Source organism: Corythoichthys intestinalis, chromosome 2 (genome assembly GCF_030265065.1).
Source record: "Corythoichthys intestinalis isolate RoL2023-P3 chromosome 2, ASM3026506v1, whole genome shotgun sequence".
In the NCBI taxonomy this organism is placed as follows: domain Eukaryota; kingdom Metazoa; phylum Chordata; class Actinopteri; order Syngnathiformes; family Syngnathidae; genus Corythoichthys; species Corythoichthys intestinalis.
The window spans coordinates 43,376,883-43,394,735 of NC_080396.1; the positions used below are offsets into that span (position 1 = coordinate 43,376,883).

Genomic DNA, 17,853 nt, shown 5'->3' on the forward strand with positions numbered 1-17,853 from the left:
TGGGGGTGTATCAGGTAAATCAGTAAAGCTGAGACTTGTTTGTGCTGGAATATGGTCCTACTCTATACAGTGTAAAGTGTAAGTGTAAATGTTTATACTTTACACCAAATAAATCTGTCTGTTGTTTGTCTAAAATACGTTTACACAGAAAGTGTCAAGCTTCATTGAAATTTCCTTTGAATATTCAAATTGTTTAAATTAGTCATAAGAGAACTCTTTCTTTAGCCTACCTGAGCTGCCAAGCTGCATATTTCATGTCATACAGCTGTTGAGTCATTTTGTGTCATATATTAAATCTATTTGTCATAAACAGAACATTTAATTTTATGTTTTGAACTCTATTTTATTTAACACTTCTGTTTATTTTCCTCCCTGAAATCATGTATGAATGCAGTAATTTTTATTAACGTGGATTTTTTATCTTTTGTGTCTTTTCATGCAGTTTTTTGTTGTATGTTGCCGATACTTTTAAATGTATTTATAATAAAGGATCTTCACCGAAACAAGAATGGTGTAATGAATCATTGACATTTGTTTTACATATATATACTTCCATACTTGTCAAGAAATTCGCATGAGACTTGTTCAGTATTAAACTAAACAGTGCTGCTTTTTATCCCCATACAGCTTTCTAACTAGCCTGGGCTGCCAAAACTTCATTGAGTACTTCACCTCTCAAGGCCTCCAAACTATCTACCATCTCCAAACACTGTCCATTGAGGTAACAATAATGTCACATTTACTGATAACTTTTTGCTGCAAGACTCGGTAGGCCACAGTCATTTGAAAATGAAGACAATAATGTAAGTCATATCTTTAGAGTGAGCTTGCTGTTTCCATGGCAACGTTGTGCAGAAGGTGCTAGCGCTTTAATTACCAGAAAAAAACATGATAATGAAATTACTTGATTAAAAGAACTTTAAAGTATACTCTATAACATTTTTTATGATATACTATAACTTTGAAATTGAAATTCTACTGTCAGTAAAACATAAAGCCTGCAAAGCATCATCTGTGGGATCCCATTGAACAAATTTTACAGTTTTTTAATTTTTTCCTTTCTCTGACCAAATTTCCACCAACTATTTTTTATCCAGGAATTAGGTGCGCTGAAAATCCCAGAGCAGATCCGCGTTGCCATCTGGCGAGGTCTCCAGGACATGAAACAAGGGGCGTCACTCCAGCTACCTGCATCCTCACATCACCAAGACTATCACAGCCAACAACTTATACGCTCCAGCAGCAACATGGCTGCCTCTGCCATCGCCGCCATTGGGGCCGCTGGAGGGGAGCTGCAACGTCAACGCGTAATGGAAGCCGTGCACTTTCGTGTCCGCCACACCATTACCATACCAAATAGGTCGGGAGTTGTCGGAACAACCGAGATGGCGGCAGGGACTGATGAATGGGCTGACTTTGGTTTTGATATGCCCGACTGCAAAGTTGCATGCAGCAAGCACTCAATAAAGGAGGAGTTCATGGAACGAAATGTTCACTGAGCCCACTAACCCGCCAATATCATCAGCAGTCTATTCAAAGACTAGTACTGTACCATAAAAACTTTGAATATGTGAATTTAGGTATCGCTGTGTGATGAAATACTAAATATACATAACTATTGATGTGTATTTGTAGTCTCAATTTCCATGCAGTAACAGAAGTTGGGCATTGCATCCACTAATTCAGCAATTTATTGGTATACTGTGAAGATGTTTTTGACTCTTAACAGAAAAACATTTAATCCTAGTTGACAGTATTATATATCTACGTACATCAGATATATGAGTTAGATGTACTTGTAGTTCATAGTGGATGGCCTCATTGTTTGTATGAAACTAAACGAAACATTTTTGTCCTTCCTCTTGTGTAAAACCTTGCTGGGCAAGGTCCTCCTGTCTTAAAGCTTGATGAGTGTCTTCTAAGTATGTTTGTGGCAATTGTTTGTGAATATTTAACGGCAACATTCCAATTTTGGCTCATGAACTCATGCACAGACTATTACGGTGAACTTAATAATGACATCAATACAAATACTGTTTCGTAACACTAATGTGTAGCAGATTTTTATTTGTTGTACATGCATTAAACTCACCATCCAGAGGAGTACTTTATTGCTATGTTTGTACAACCTTGACAATTTTGTGATAAATGTGTGTCAATGTCAGTATTATGATGTACATATTAAGTGTTTTGATATTCTTTCGTTAACTGCAAAAAATATTCAAAGGAGTACTCTTTTATCTATTGCTGTTCATCAATGTTCAAACGTTTTTATAAGTTGAATGTTTTTTCTTGTTAAGGGGAAATGTTGAATTTTTTTTCAATGTAGTATTTCTCAACACATAATGTGTTTGTTTTGTTTCTGAGTTCCATTAAAACAACTTGTGGATAAAGCAGTATTAATAATGTAAAGGTTGATTAAATCAGTGACTCTCCAAGTACCATGCACCATCGGTTGTATGTGGACTCTTATGTATAGTTATAAAATGTATCAACTGTAGATTTATTTTACCCGTCACAGTCCCTTTGGTAAGTACATTTACATATAATCTTGCACAACAGATTTCAAACATGTTCGAGAAGGGTTAACTACCCTGGTGACTTTAAATATGAAATTTGGGGGTGGAGGATGCTAAATTTCATCAAGATAATGAAATATCAAGATGTCGGTCATTAAGGTGGCACTTGGAGAGCTAAGTTCAGTAAAATAATAATATTGATCACAAAAAAAAAGAAACATAAATGAAATGTTTCTCGACAGCTCGTTGTTTTCGGGGTTCAACTCGTCTAGTCTGTCGTTTGTTTGCAAGCCTTGCGGAAGTACTGACGTGTTCAGTTTGGCTCGGGTGGTCTGGTAGCTGAAGTCGAGCCGGGTAGTGACACAGCGGCTATATCAGGTAAGAAAATACGATTTTTGGACATTTACAGACAATTTGCTGAATGTAGTCGTGTCGCACATGCGAGATATTACACTGCAGTGTTTGTTATGAAACACATTCATTCAAAAATATTGTAGTGCTGATAATAGCATAGAGATTTTAGATAGCTAATTAGCTAACACCGCAGAAGCGTTCTTCCGGAAATGAGTTGTCATATCGCTCCTTTTACGTTTGAATGGGATATGTAGTTTAGCGTTTTCATTGGGCACATGTATAGAAAGCGGTGAAATGTTTGTCGAAAACTACAGTACCATTGACTGGTTGTAAAGTGGCTACTCCACGGGAAATGTAGTTTTCTGATGTATTCTAAAATGATAGCCGCAAAGGACGTGCTGCTTTCAGTAAACTACATTTCCCACTGACTCTTCAATTTAGGCCGAAGGTCGATGGCTAGTTGGCTAGTTCCCATGGTCATTTGGAAGCTAATGTTAGTAACCAACACATGATCTTTTCACATCAAATTGTTCGTGCTTGTACTACATTTTGCTCATGCGATTAGACAGTTGGCTGGTTAAAATGGCGACGCATCGAGTTACCATAGGCTTTCCTTAACATGCAACCTAGATTTTGCTGCCTTGTCTTCTGTCGTCATTTCATGAACTGGTGTTTTCGTGAGCAACAGTCGCTCTACTTTCATTTTGGTGATAGGTTCGTTCAACAGAAAGGCAGACTGTAATTTTGCCAGTGTTCTCTTGAAGTCGTTGTTTTTTGAATGTACAGTATTGATATTAACATTCTAACAAGCCAGCTCCTTTGTCAACCTGGTTTTCCGTTGTAATATTTATTGGTAAAGTTTTTCATGACATACATTTTACATCACCGACAAAATCAAAGCGATTCCATACAAAATTATTCACAGATTATGTCCATCTAATTAATGACTCCAAATTTATGCATAAAGAACAATGTATAATTAATGCAGATAATAATTGCAAAAAATTTTAAAACCATGTGGATAACCTCTGCATCAATCTATATTTAATTTGTCATTTTATCTTTTCAAACTTCAATGGTTATTATTTATTTTTTGGGGGGATGGAAGCTGTGTACAAATGCAGTCAAATTGTCTCATGATCCATCCATTCATTTTCAACACCGCTTATCCTTGTCAGGGTTGCAATGGTGCTGGAGCCTATCCCAGTTAATTTTGTATGGTCAAAAGAAGTTGGATACAGGAGACCAAGAGTGAAAAATAGTGAATAGAAATATATAAAATATACACTCACCGGCCACTTTATTAGGTACACCTGTCCAACTGCTCATTAACACTTAAATTCTAATCAGCCAATTGAGGCTACAGTTTGCACAAGCTCATCGAAATTGGACAATAAAAGATTGGAAAAACGTTGCCTGGTCTGATGAGTCTCAATTTCTGCTGCGACATTCGGACGGTAGGGTCAGAATTTTGCGTTAACAACATGAAAGCATGGATCCATCCTGCCTTGTATCAACGGTTCAGGCTGGTGGTGGTGGTGTAATGGTGTGGGGAATATTTTCTTGGCACTCTTTGGGCCCCTTGGTACCAATTGAGCATCGTTGGAACACCACAGCCTACCTGAGTATTGTTGCTGACCATGTCCATCCCTTTATGACCACAATGTACCCAACTTCTGATGGCTACTTTCAGCAGGATAATGCGCCATGTCATAAAGCTGGAATCATCTCAGACTGGTTTCTTGAACATGACAATGAGTTCACTGTACTCAAATGGCCTCCACAGTCACCAGATCTCAATCCAATAGAGCATCTTTGGGATGTGGTGGAACAGAAGATTCGCATCATGGATGTGCAGCCGACAAATCTGCACTAACTGTGTGATGCCATCATGTCAATATGGACCAAACTCCCTGAGGAATGCTTCCAGCTCCTTGTTGAATCAATGCCACGAAGAATTCAGGCAGTTCTGAAGGCAAAAGGGGGTCCAACCCGTTACTAGCATGGTGTACCTATTAAAGTGGCCGGTGTATATTATATATATATATGTATATATATATATATGTGTGTGTGTGTGTATATGTATGTATATATGTGTATGTATGTGTGTGTGTGTATGTATATATATATATACATATGAAAATTATCGGTATTTACAATAAACTTCCTCTAAATGTGCAAAACAGGCCATAAAATGAAAACTACTGTATACACATTGTTTTAGTCTTTGATTCCTCAGAGGCCTTGGTGAAACTGCCAGGAGCAAATCCTCTCTGGCTGGAGACACAGGCCCACATTGCATGTCTCGCACATCCAAGCAATGCTCCTTTGATAGACATGCAGCGCTGGCGCCCCATGCTGGCTCTCTGTGATTTCGATTAATGGATCTATTGCAGGGGTGTCCAAACTTTTTGAAAAGGGGGCCAGATTTGGCGTGGTAAAAATGTGGGGGGCCGACCTTGGCTAACGTCCTTTACGTAGAACAATCTCGCAACTAGCCTTTGCGGCGTTCTCTTTCGACTCTCGGGCTCTTGCGAAATACTACTGCTGTGAAATGAAACTAGCTTCAACTTGCTTCAATTTCTCGCTGCTTATCTTCCCTGTAATCTTGTCGTACATGTCAGCGTGTCTTGTTTGGTAATATTGCCTCACATTGAAATCTTTAAAAACAGCGACTGTCTCTTTGCAAATGAGGCAAGACACAGTTGTTGCATATTTTAGTGAAGAAATAGTCCAATTTCCACCTATCCTTGAAGCGTCAGCCGTCACAGTCAACTTTTTTTTGTTGATTGTCGCTATTTTAGAAAATTGGAAGTAGAGGGTCATATGGCGTAATGTTGCTTAGGCCTTAAATACCTGCAACATGAAGCAATTATCAGAGAATCCCAAAATTTGAAAAATAAGGTCCTAATGAAACCTTTTTTTCAAATTTGTGAAAAGAAAAGTCAAAATGAATATGTGTGATAAGCGCTCTAATATCTATAACCCATGCGAAATCATGTTTTTTTCTCATGGAACCTGCAGATGCATATGTCGACTTGCATCCATCATTTTTTTTTTTTTTTTTCAAAAAGAAATGTCAAAATTCTAAATTAGTCTGAAAATCACGGAATTTTAGGTGTATCAAATGCGATACATTTGGCAATAAAGGGTTGAAGTGCTGCTGCCTTTTAGTGGGTAAATGAGGAGCAGCATTTTGTGTGTAAGCTACTTCATATCCTGGTTGCAGTACTGCTGACCAATTTATTAAGTCTGTGTGCGGGCCAGATGTTATTGATTTTATGACAGAGGCTGGGGGCCAGATGAAATTTGACCACGGGCCGCATTTGGCCCCCGGGCCGGACTTTGGACATGTCTGATTTATTGGAATCTCCAGCTCCAGCATCTCCACATCCGCCTCCAGGGCATAGGTCACTTTAGGAAGAAGACGAGGACTTATTTATACCTGGATACCCAGGACTTGAACTGTATCTATTCATCTTTGTTGCTTCATTTCTAATTGTGTATCATATTGCCTCTGTAAAGCCCTTTGAGACCTCTGTTGTGATTGAGGGCTATACAAATTGAATTGAATTGAATTGAATTGAATTGAATTGAATTATTTTATTGACATTTCACAGCACACACACAGTATAGCTCTTCTTTATCACAACACAAACTGTAGCAGAGTAGTACTCATAAACGCTGCATAGTACCAACTAGGGATGGGAATTGATAGGATTTTTACGATTCCGATTCCGTTATCGATATTGCTTAACGATTCGATTCTTTATCGATTCTCTTATCGATTCTAATTTGGGGAAAATGAAGTACAAACGTTTTGATTGGCATCGAGTTTGTTTAATCAGAAGTCACAACCTTACAAACTCACAACGAGATCAAAAGAGGCCCAGAGCCTCAATGTTAACTGTGGCAATAAGTGGCAAATACACAAGAATGTGTAACATTTTACTGAAACATTTATCTAATAGAAATAAAAAATATTGGTATATACTACTGGCAGATAGGTTGTTGCTCTGCCTTTGGCAATATGTGTTAAAGCAGGGGTCCCCAAACCTTTTCCTGTGAGGGCCACATAACTTTTCCCTTCTCTGATGAGGGGCCGGGGTCAGTTTGTAACAGAAAAAGTGACGATTGCAGAAGTGCATAAATGTAAAAAATTATTGTTTTTCAGAAAGCCACAATCAAATAACCCTTTCTGGATTCTTCACAGAATGAAAGTAAATAAAATAAAAATAATATAATAATAATAATTAATAATAAAAACACTATTAATTAAATAGATAATAACCAAATAACCCTCTCTGATTTCTTCAAGGAAAAGGCCAGGAAATAAATAACACGATTGAGAAAAAAAAAAAAATCAAAATGGCCGGACCAAATGTGGAGGCGGGCCGTGTTTGGGCCGCGGGCCGCAGTTTGGGGACTGCTGGGTTAACGTGTATTATTTACCGTTACATTGAATTGCATGCCTTTTAGTTTTTGTGGCGCTTACACGCTCAAGTGGGGGCGCCCTTGCGCTTCCTCACGCGAACAAGAACGCACTCACGTGAAAAAGAGCGCGCTTACACCTGAAGAAGAAATGCCGCATCCAAGCGAGTGAGCGAGCGAGCGAGTGAGTTAGTGAGAGAGGGAAACACTTCTACGAGCCTACGTTCTTTGTTAATGTTAATATCTACAGAGGCAACGCCTGTATGTATCATTTTTTGTGTTGTTGTTGTTGTGTTTCCACTCGCGATCGGACACTTAAAGTGCTTGTGACACGAAAAAGCATGTTTATTTCATAATACACGCGGTATTTTATGCCCCTGAATGATATGGACCGCTTGGATGTGTGTGGAAGCGATCGCTATATTTATTTAGTTTTTTGAATCCCGCGCCAGGAAAATGAGTGACTTCCGGCTTCGGTCTCGCATTGAGGAGGAGGGCGCTGTGACGTGTACGGTAGAAGACGTCCTCTTCACGCTACAGTGTACTGTTGTGTATGAGGACGAAGGATTCAGCTGATTTTGCGGATTAATACTTTTATTTTTTGCATCACGCCAGCCAAACGGCTGCAGAAAAATCATTCTGTATGCGGGAGAGGCGTATGCGCCTTTTTGGAGTTTCAAAAGGTTCCCATTCACCGTGGATATTTACTGTGGGACCATTGGACTTACAAGGAAGTGAGTAAACATCTTGTTTTGTATTATGTCAAATACGAATACAGTGATTACAAAGTAAACACTATAAAATTCCTTTAAATAAAGGACTACTTACGTTTGATCATTGATAGGCATGTAAAAAGCTATCCTCACGCTCATTAGCAGTTAGCTGTTAGCACGTTAGCTACACAACAATTCCAGCCACCCTCCTCCAGGGAACGAACTGTAAATTGCTCTCCGCCGGGCGGTTTGCCGATCCGCAAAGAAACTCGACAACCGGGTCGTCATGTCAAATAATCCAGGCTAGTTATGTGTGATTTTCCACTTCGAAGACTTTGAAACATCCCTCGGTTCGGGTTAGCATGTCGGCTAGCTGTCACTCCTTCTGGTCTGTTTACATTCTCCGAAGCCAGGGAAGGGAAATGACATATGTCCGATTTAGGTGTCATAAAATATCGTTCGGCAGGTGTGACAGTAAAGGTAAAGTCGACTGTTTTGACCATTATGGAGTAATTTTGCCATGTCGTCTTGAATAAATGGATTTTTATTATTTTATATTCCATTTAGCACAAGTTATTTGTCATGACCATGCCATTTATTTAGCAATTGGGGAAAGTACTTGGGTAAAAAGAATATCCTGTAAAAATATTGAAGTAAAGAGACAGAAACAATGACATTTTGCCGCTCTCTTCGTCACGTTTTCCTCATTGTGAATAGTTCCCCCTCGACGGGCTGACTGGTCCTTCTCAAGCCATTTATATAGCTATTGGGGAAAAATACTTGGATAAAAAGAATATCCTGTAAAAATATTGAAGTAAAGAGACAGAAACAATGACATTTTGACGCTCTCTTCGTCGCGTTTTCCTCATTGTGAATAGTTCCCCCTCGACGGGCTGACTGGTCCTTCTCAAGCCATTTATATAGCTATTGGGGAAAATACTTGGATAAAAAGAATATCCTGTAAAAATATTGGGAGTAGAGAGACTGAAACAATGACATTTTGCAGCTCTCTTCGTCTCGTTTTCCTCGTTCTGAACAATTCTCCCTCAATGGGCTGAATAGTAAAACCGATGAGCCTAGTCTACCGCTGACGTCATCCACCTGTTGGGGACGCTAAAGCCCTATAATTGTAGGCGTGGCTAACCGGCAGATTAAAAGACTAATTTCTCGTCATCTGCGCTTTGCTAAATTGTTGTATATGGTCGAATCGTCTCAAAATATGATTCTAATTCACATAATAATGCCATTTAAGACTTTTTTTCTGGTGTCGTATGCTCTTTAAATCCAGTTGTGTAGTGGTTTGAACGATGTGCTAATGCTAGCGAACGCATGCTAACCATTTGTTATTAGTTATTAGCAGCTACTCATCGCTGATTTACGTTGATGCAAACCTGTTTGTTATTGGGGACGGAATTGATTTGTTTCATTTCTATTCTTAGTTTCACTCTTCAAGTGATGGTTGAATAAAGTCAGCAAATTATACCAACGTCTTCTGCATCGTCATTTGGGAGTTTAGCTAGCTGTATAGCCAGGACTGAGCCTTAGCCTCTCTGTGAGGACAGCGCAGTCGTATTCCCTCCTGATGCAGTTATCTCCACCTTGCAATGACTGCAAGTCGCTTTGTTGTAATTTTTCCTCGTGAAGTAAAGACACACTTTCGAGCGTTTGAACCTACGTGCTGTCATTGTTATGTTTATGGCTGCAATGCTCGTGCTTACCCGTTGTAACCTTTCATTTTCACACTCTTTCCTGGTGAAGTGTAGTCAAACTTTGGAGCGAGTGGTTCTTGGCGCCATGCTAGTTTGATGCGTCTGGACAACAAGACACGTCACAACGCAATACGCGTCTTTAGGAATCGTTAAAGGGATCGTTAAGGCTTTTTCATTGTGATGTCGAGGCCTCGAAACACTCGGAACCGGTTCCGAATTGGAATCGGATTTCGATTCCCATCCCTAGTACCAACAATGTACGGATTACTGCACATACAGTAAATTAACATAATAATTGTATACACGTACACTGGGGTAAATAAGTATTTAGTCAACCACTAATTGTGCAAGTTCTCCCACTTGAAAATATCAGAGAGGCCTGTAATTGTCAACATGGGTAAACCTCAACCATGCGAGACAGAATGTGGAGGAAAAAAACAGAAAATCACATTGTTTGATTTTTAAAGAATTTATGTACAAATCATGGTGGAAAATAAGTATTTGGTCAATACCTAATCAATCTCAATACTTTATTATTTACCCTTTGTTGGCAATAACGGAGGCCAAACGTTTTCTGTAACTCTTCACAAGCTTTTCACACACCGTTGCTGGTATTTTGGCCGATTCTTCCATGCAGATCTCCTCTAGAGTGATGTTTTGGGGCTGTCGTTGGGCAACACGGACTTTCAACTCCCTCCACTGATTTTCTATGGGGTTGAGATCTGGAGACTGGCTAGGCCACTCCAGGACCTTGAAATGCTTCTTACAAAGCCACTCCTTTGTTGGCCTAGCTGTGTGTTTGGGATCATTGTCATGCAAAATGCATGCATTGTCATGAAAAACCCTGCCACGTCTCATCTTCAATGCCCTTGCTGATGGCAGATTTTCACTCAAAATCTCTCGATACATGGCCCCATTCATTCTTTCCTTTACACAGATCAATCGTCCTGGTCCCTTTGCAGAAAAACAGCCCCAAAGCATGATGTTTCCACGCCCATGCTTCACAGTGGGTATGGTGTTCTTCAGATTCAATTCAGTATTCTTTCTCATCCAAACACGAGAACCTGTGTTTCTACCAGAAAGTTCTATTTTAGTGTCATCTGACCATAACACATTCTCCCAGTCCTCTTCTGGATCATCCAAATGCTCTCCAGCGAACCGCAGATGGGCCTGGACGTGTACTTTCTGACTTGCCTGGCAGTGAAGGATTTGAGTCCCTGGCAGCGCATTGTGTTACTGATAGTAGCCTTTGTTACTGGGGTCCCAGCTCTCTGTAGGTCATTCACTAGGTCCCCCCGTGTGGTTCTGGGATTTATGCTCACCGTTCTTATTATCATTTTGACGCCACGGGGTGAGATCTTGCATGGAGACTAGGGGTGGGCGATATGGCCTTAAACACGTATCACGATAAATTGAGCAGATTTACCTCGATAACGATAAATGACGATAAAGTCGCCCAAGCGGACTGTTATATAATTTGAAAATCTGAATCAATGCATGAAATACAGATTAACAGTTTCTTGTTGATTTAGTTACCAGCATTCAATTTGATATATTTAACAATTGTACATGCAGTCTAAACATTAAGTTTATTAAAATGTATTGTAAACAATAAGAAATCAAGTATGAGCATTTATAACAGCGTGTATGGCTTGAACAATGTACATTGTCAAAATCAATATGCCTGTGCAAACATGTCATTGCAACACAAATGACTTGCAGCTTGAACAGTACACTTCAAAAAGACAATTTATTGTTAATGGCTGCTGTGACATAATTATTCAATACAAGTGTTTACTTTATGGTTTCAGGTTTTCTTTTTCCCCCCAGTGCATTTTTTAATATATGCACGCATACATGAACCCCCAAACAGACAGACAGACATACATTAAAGCTATATTGATCTTCTGCAAATGAAACACTTAAGATTTTATGATAGCAATAATGACACAGAATTAAGCACATACAGAAAAATAGCTGGGGCCATTTCTCGGCCATATTATAAATTTCACCGTTGGATTGTGCTTTATGCTGAATGCTTTACCATCAAAAAAGCTATCAGAGAAATCACACACAGTCAGATACAAAATAAAGCGACATAGTAATTCCTAGATGCAGTCCGTGCCCAATCCACTCATTAAGTACAGCCATTTCGACAAGGTTAGAGCCGCTATCCGACTCCATCACGTTCATTTGTAGCGTTAGCCGCTAGCGGCCGCTAGCGTTAGCCGCTAACGTTAGACTGTGGCCTGGCTACCAGTAGAAAGCACTGAAAGCACCATCTCCGGAAATCGTGAGAACAAGGGAGGACAGCGGGTGAAAGCCCGTCTGGATGCCACCAAGAGTCTACTAAATGTCGGGTGAAAGTTTGGCGGACCTCCCTTAAGCCACACTTCATCACGTTTTGCTTGTAGCGTTAGCTTACCGGGCTTCTGTTTGATTGGCTTCCTGATGATCACGTGACTCCCTACGTAAGTACATTGACTGGTTTCTTAAAGGGGAATGAACATAGACGAACAACACAGAGTCAAAGCGGGATGAAAAGCCTATTTTCTTGTTTTATTAATTTACCGAATTTACCGACATGGTCAAAATTACGTCGGTCACCGTGAAGAATTTCGGTGACGGTAAATTTTCGGTTTACCGCCCAGCTCTAATGGAGACCCAGGGAAATTATCAGTGGTCTTGTATGTCTTCCATTTTCTAAGCAGATTCAGTCTTCCCAGCCTGGTGCAGGTCTTCAATTTTGTCTCTGGTGTCCTTCGACAGCTCTTTGGTCTTGGCCATAGTGGAGTTTGGAGTGTGACTGACTGAGGTTGTGGACAGGTGTCTTTTATACCGATAATGAGTTAAAACAGGTGCCAATAATACAGGTAACGAGTGGAGCCTCGTTAGACCTCGTTAGAATAAGTTAGACCTCTTTGACAGCCAACAATCTTGCTTGTTTGGAGGTGACCAAATATTTATTTTCCACTCTAATTTGGAAATAAATTCTTTAAAAATCAAACAATGTGATTTCATGGTTGAGGTTTACCCATGTTGACAATTACAGGCCTCTGTAATATTTTCAGGTAGGAGAACTTGCACAATTGGTGGTTGACTAAATACTTACAGTGCGGAGAACAAGTATTTGATACACAGTCAATGGGAAAACCCATTGGCAGTGTATCAAATACTTGTTCTCCCCACTGTATTTGCCCCACTGTATACTTTGAAACAAGGCTTTGACAATGGTACACTGTTAAAATATCGTTCCTAAGCCAACGAGGCACTCAACATACATAGTAGATTGCCATACGCACATTTGCGCATTTACACTCTGTATAGTGTACTGTTAGTCAACACACAATACAAAACATGTTTTATACATATAGTACTGTGAACATAGTTAAAATGAGCTTAAGAAAAGTATAGAGAGAGGTTCAACTACAGAGAAACAATCGATACCTTTCTTTACCGAAAGTTGCTCCTCCCGCTGTGCCATCGTTCCCAAACTCTTCGCTGAACCTCTGTGGAGGTTTAATTGTTCTCGATGACAGTTTTGTGGGCATTTCCTCGCAAAATAATAATAAAACGTGTCGTTCGTTGCGTTTTTTTTTTGCCGCCCTCCTGACTACTTCTTCTGTGTGTCTATTGCAGTAGTTCAAAGAGTCACATACCTAAATGTGCCAGTGCCAGCACGTCCGAGAATAAAGGAGCCGATTCGCTAGTTTCCTGGCGGTAGGAGAGTGAGATCACGGCAATGACACCCATTTGGCTGTCCAGGGCAACCTTTCAGCTTTCAGGATCCGTTGATTTTTTTTTTTTTTTCGATAGCAGAAACCGTTAAGGAGTTATGGTAGTTCAAAGTACTCGTGCGGAAATGTCCCCGTCGACACGTCTGTCGTTAAAGGGTTAAAATAAATGACAATTTCAACTTTAGTGAAACTCGTGGGTATTTGCAGGAAGTCATCAACCAGGTGCTTGATATGCAGAATTGTAATAACTGCTTTTTGATTCCTTTCTTTTGGTACCTTTTTATCTTTCCATCCTATAACTACTGAGGCCGTTAATTATCTTGACCCTTGGTTTGGTTTGATCAAAATATCTCAATTTGGCTGATCATTGTTACTGACTATTGTATTCTTTGGAAAATGCTTCCACTCTTTGGAAAAATTTTCAACCTAATGTGCTGGCTGTGTGTTCAAAACACAGATGAGTTTTTACTCTGTACTTGCTCAGTATCAATACAGTGATACCTCAGCTCACGAACATAATTGGTTCCCAGAAAGTGTGTGTAAGGCGAAAAGTTCGTCTTCCGAACATTTATTTCCCATAAGAAACCATTAAAATGAGAATAATCCGTTCCCAGGTCCCCATAAAACATAATTTTCTACTAAATAAGCCTTAAAACTACACAAAAATATACCTTATTTTATGTATAATAAATGTGCTATTGTATTATAATTAAAGAAATAAACTGTACTGTATAATAAAGTCGTTTTATTTACCTTTGTGATGGTAGTTGATGGCTTGATGGAATGGAGTGGGAGGAGGAGGGAGGGAGGGAGTTACTGTTTGGAAGGAGAGTGTTACCGGCAAAGTGCGCAGTTAGCGTAGACTCCACTCCTGTGCCCCCCACATGCTTTTGGTTGTTAATAAAAGTGCCCACAAAAAGCCATCCGACGCCTCTGGGTGTTTGTATGCACGCCGCCACCTTTCTGGAGAGGAAATCGGGCGAACCGAAGACAAGCGACGACAACGAGCCAACGTGACTCGCCGGTCCACTTCTCACTACGGTGGGAAGCTGAAAGCACCGCCAATTACCAGTCGAGGGCGAATTGGTAACACGAGTCACCTTCCATAAGGACTGTAGGTAACTCTTTTTCGGTCCCATAATAGCAAAAGTACACTCAATATGGTCCAAAATGTCTATCAAACACAAACCACGTCCGCACTCAACGAAAGTGAGGGGACGAACTGGGACGCCGTGAGCGTGCGTCAGCTTCTCGTGGCGCTTTTCGACCGCGTGAATTGGTTCGTCCGCCGAAAACTAGTTCGTCAGCAGAGACTATATGCTCGCGAATTTAATGTTCTTGAGGCGAAAAGTTCGTGAGCTTAAGCGTTCGTGAGCTGAGGTATCACTGTATATTATCTTTTTATTTTATTTTAATTTTATTTTTTTCTCTTACTTGCAGAATGTCAGAAGGGGACAGTGTTGGGGAGTCAATCCATGGAAAACAATCTATAGTCGCCGCCTTTTTCACTCGTGTTGGACAGGTAACATGATTTTCATTTTTTTTTTATTTATTTTTTTTACAAAAGCAATACACACTACAGTGTTGTATATTACCAAACAAACTTTCAAAAACCAAAATTATCACACTTAAATTCATAAAGACTTGAAACGCTCATGTATGTACTTACACTAGACCAGTATTGTGTCCATAATTGATAGTATTCATTTAAAGTCAATATTCGGCATGATTCTATGGAAATATTTGGAATTGATACAAAATTTTATCCAATGTATTTTACAGTTGCTTACCAGCTGCAACTTTTATTCAAAATCACAGCCTCAAAGGTTACATTTTCTTGGATGTTAACAGCCGTTACTTTTTTTGTCTCGCTTGAAACAGATCTATCAGTCATGGCTAGACAAGTCAACACCATACTCTGCAGTCCGATGGGCCTCCACTCTTTTACTTACCGCTTTATACATGATCAGAGTGTACATATTACAGGTAATATTTGATTTTCTGCATGTGTTTGTAAAATGCAGAATAAATGTGTGATGTTACTTGCATAAGCAAACAATCTAAAGGGAAGCGTAGCGCAGATAAACATTTGTTTACTTTGTTATTTGACACACATTATGACAAATTATTTGTTTTGTTGCATCAGTCTTATTTGTTTTGTTCAACTTTAACGGTTGATTCACAACATTAAATGACTTCCAAACATAGCAAAGGTTGCTATGTTTTTGGGTTTGTTTGTTTTTTTTTTAATGAAAAAAAAACATGAAAGGTATCACCGGTTACTTTGCCAAGTAACTTTTTTACTACTGTGTGTGTATTTCAGTAGTCAGTCACTACACTAGCCAAAGAGCTAAGAGGCATTTTAACAGTCGAAAATCTTTACATTTTAAGTGTTTATTTAATTTTTTAAAAAGCAAAATAAAGGCAGTTTAAGACATAAAAATTTTTAAAAATGCAAAACGCAAACCGAAACCGAACCGTAACCGTGATCCCAAAACCGAGGTTCAAACCGAACCGTGGGCTAACTGAACCGTTGCACCTCTACTAATTAGTCAAGAGCAGAGAGGTTTCAAGGTGAGCTAATTTCAAATTCTATCCATTGATTGGCTACTTCAGTAAATTCATACTAGATTCACTAAATAACACGTCTCATGACTGCATTACTACTCAGAGCTTGGTGAATAAACAAATACCACAGACTTATTCCACCTTGAGAACAAGCTTAACATGTTGCAGAAATCACAAGACCTGAATCAACGACTGGCAAATGACCATTTGCCAAATTTTTTTTTAAAAATAAGATGGTAACGTAAGCTCCCCTTCACTTCTGTTGTTGTCCTTGCAGCGTTAATTCCCCATGTCTGATATTCTTTTTTTTTGGTATCTGCATAATGTCTCCTTGAAAAAAAAAAGCCTTAAATTGATTTTGCACTGCTTTGTAGGGTTGGTATATAGTAACATATGCCTTGGGAATCTACCATCTGAACCTGTTCATTGCATTTCTATCTCCAAAAGTGGATCCTTCACTCCTTGACGAAGGTAATTTAACACTTAACAGTGGCAAAATTGTGACAGTCTGCTCAACTTTGCTTTTTTTTTTTTGCCTTGTGGTGTAGTCATATTTGTTACTGAGTCACCGTGTTATTTCAATAAAAAGATACCATATTTTTGGGACTATAAAGCGCACTTAAAATCCTTTTCCCCCAAAATTGCAAGTGTGCCTTATAATCCAGTGCACCTTATTTGCCTGAATCCTGGTTATGCTTAATGACCTCAAACCTATTATGTTGGATCAAAATTGTATTATTCTACTCCAGTAAAGTGCTCGAGAGACACACATTCATTATTTATCAAACTCATATATATATTTAAAACAATAAAAAAAATAATAATAATACTCGTTCGTAAATGAAACAATACTTACAATGTTAGATGCTGAAGAGAAAAAGACGGATGCAGTACATTGATGCACTAATGCGCCTTATAATCAGGTGTGCTTGAAATAAACTCATTAAGGCTAGGTTCATACTGCAGGTCTTAACTCACAAATCCGACTTTTTGGCATATCTGTTTTTTTGGCATTCCCGTTCAGACTGCCTTTGCCCATTGAGACCATTCAAGTATTACGCATGCGCACTAATTCACAGTCCAACACACGCTGAGCAAGATCCGCATGCGCAGAAGCATCAAAACAAATGAGTACACATGCTGGTTGTCATCCATCATTCCAGGGAGATCATATTTTGATTTCCAAAAAGAGGACACAAATAACAAACATAAATAATCCCCGTTTAGGCTTATATTCAGGTGAGCACATAAGTGGTCCGCATGCGTGCATGCATACTGGACGTAGACAAACGCGCTGGCCCTCAACGGCTTCCATAAGCTTTTGCATGCCGATGGCTGACCACTGTTTTTGCTGCGGACACGAGAAAATCACTTCTCAAAATGTCAAATAGGCAGGCCCCACTGAGTAATTATTTCCGTGTTCCCCCACCCCTGTCGACAGACAGACGACATAGACGTCACCAGAGCTACTGAAAAAAAGGGACTTTTGCTGAAAAGTGGCTGCAGGAGGTACCATGGCTAGAAGCAAATGATGCTCGTACGGAAATGTGGTTCAAAATTTGCTGTGAGAATCCCAATGTCGCTGATAAGAGCAGCACATTTTATGTAGGGTCAAAGAATTTCAGCCATCCAAACTTTGAAAAGCACGAAAAAAACAGAGCATGTGGCAATTAAGCAAACTATCAATGTCAGACAGGACCCCACTCGCCCTATGGAAAAGTGGCGGAATAAAGTTAATGAAGAACAGCGCCATGCACTGACAAACGTGTTTTTGCTCGCATTTCACAAAGCTAAACATGCACGTTCAATGAGCTCTTATGAG

At 39.5% G+C, this 17,853-nt stretch overlaps 2 protein-coding genes across 7 annotated transcripts in view; both read left to right on the forward strand.

Annotated features, from left to right (window-relative positions):
* tp73 (tumor protein p73) overlaps positions 1 to 2,416 on the forward strand; it is a 32,724-nt gene extending 30,308 nt beyond the window's left edge. For 3 of the 5 annotated variants that reach the window (XM_057826318.1, XM_057826336.1, XM_057826345.1), the window contains 2 exons: positions 628 to 721; positions 1,098 to 2,415. In XM_057826318.1, the coding sequence (XP_057682301.1) occupies positions 628 to 721; positions 1,098 to 1,499 (496 nt within the window). In that variant the 3' untranslated portion in view covers positions 1,500 to 2,415. Of the gene's footprint in view, positions 1 to 627; positions 722 to 1,097 lie in introns of all 5 variants that reach the window. The other 2 variants (XM_057826355.1, XM_057826326.1) reach the window with 2 other exon arrangements.
* Positions 2,417 to 2,740: 324 nt separating this feature from the next.
* rer1 (retention in endoplasmic reticulum sorting receptor 1) overlaps positions 2,741 to 17,853 on the forward strand; it is a 33,359-nt gene continuing 18,246 nt past the window's right edge. For both annotated transcript variants that reach the window (XM_057826629.1, XM_057826638.1), the window contains exons 1-4: positions 2,741 to 2,897; positions 14,904 to 14,985; positions 15,345 to 15,449; positions 16,406 to 16,502. In XM_057826629.1, coding sequence (XP_057682612.1) covers positions 14,905 to 14,985; positions 15,345 to 15,449; positions 16,406 to 16,502 — 283 coding nt within the window. In that variant the 5' untranslated portion in view covers positions 2,741 to 2,897; position 14,904. The remainder of the gene's footprint in view (positions 2,898 to 14,903; positions 14,986 to 15,344; positions 15,450 to 16,405; positions 16,503 to 17,853) is intronic.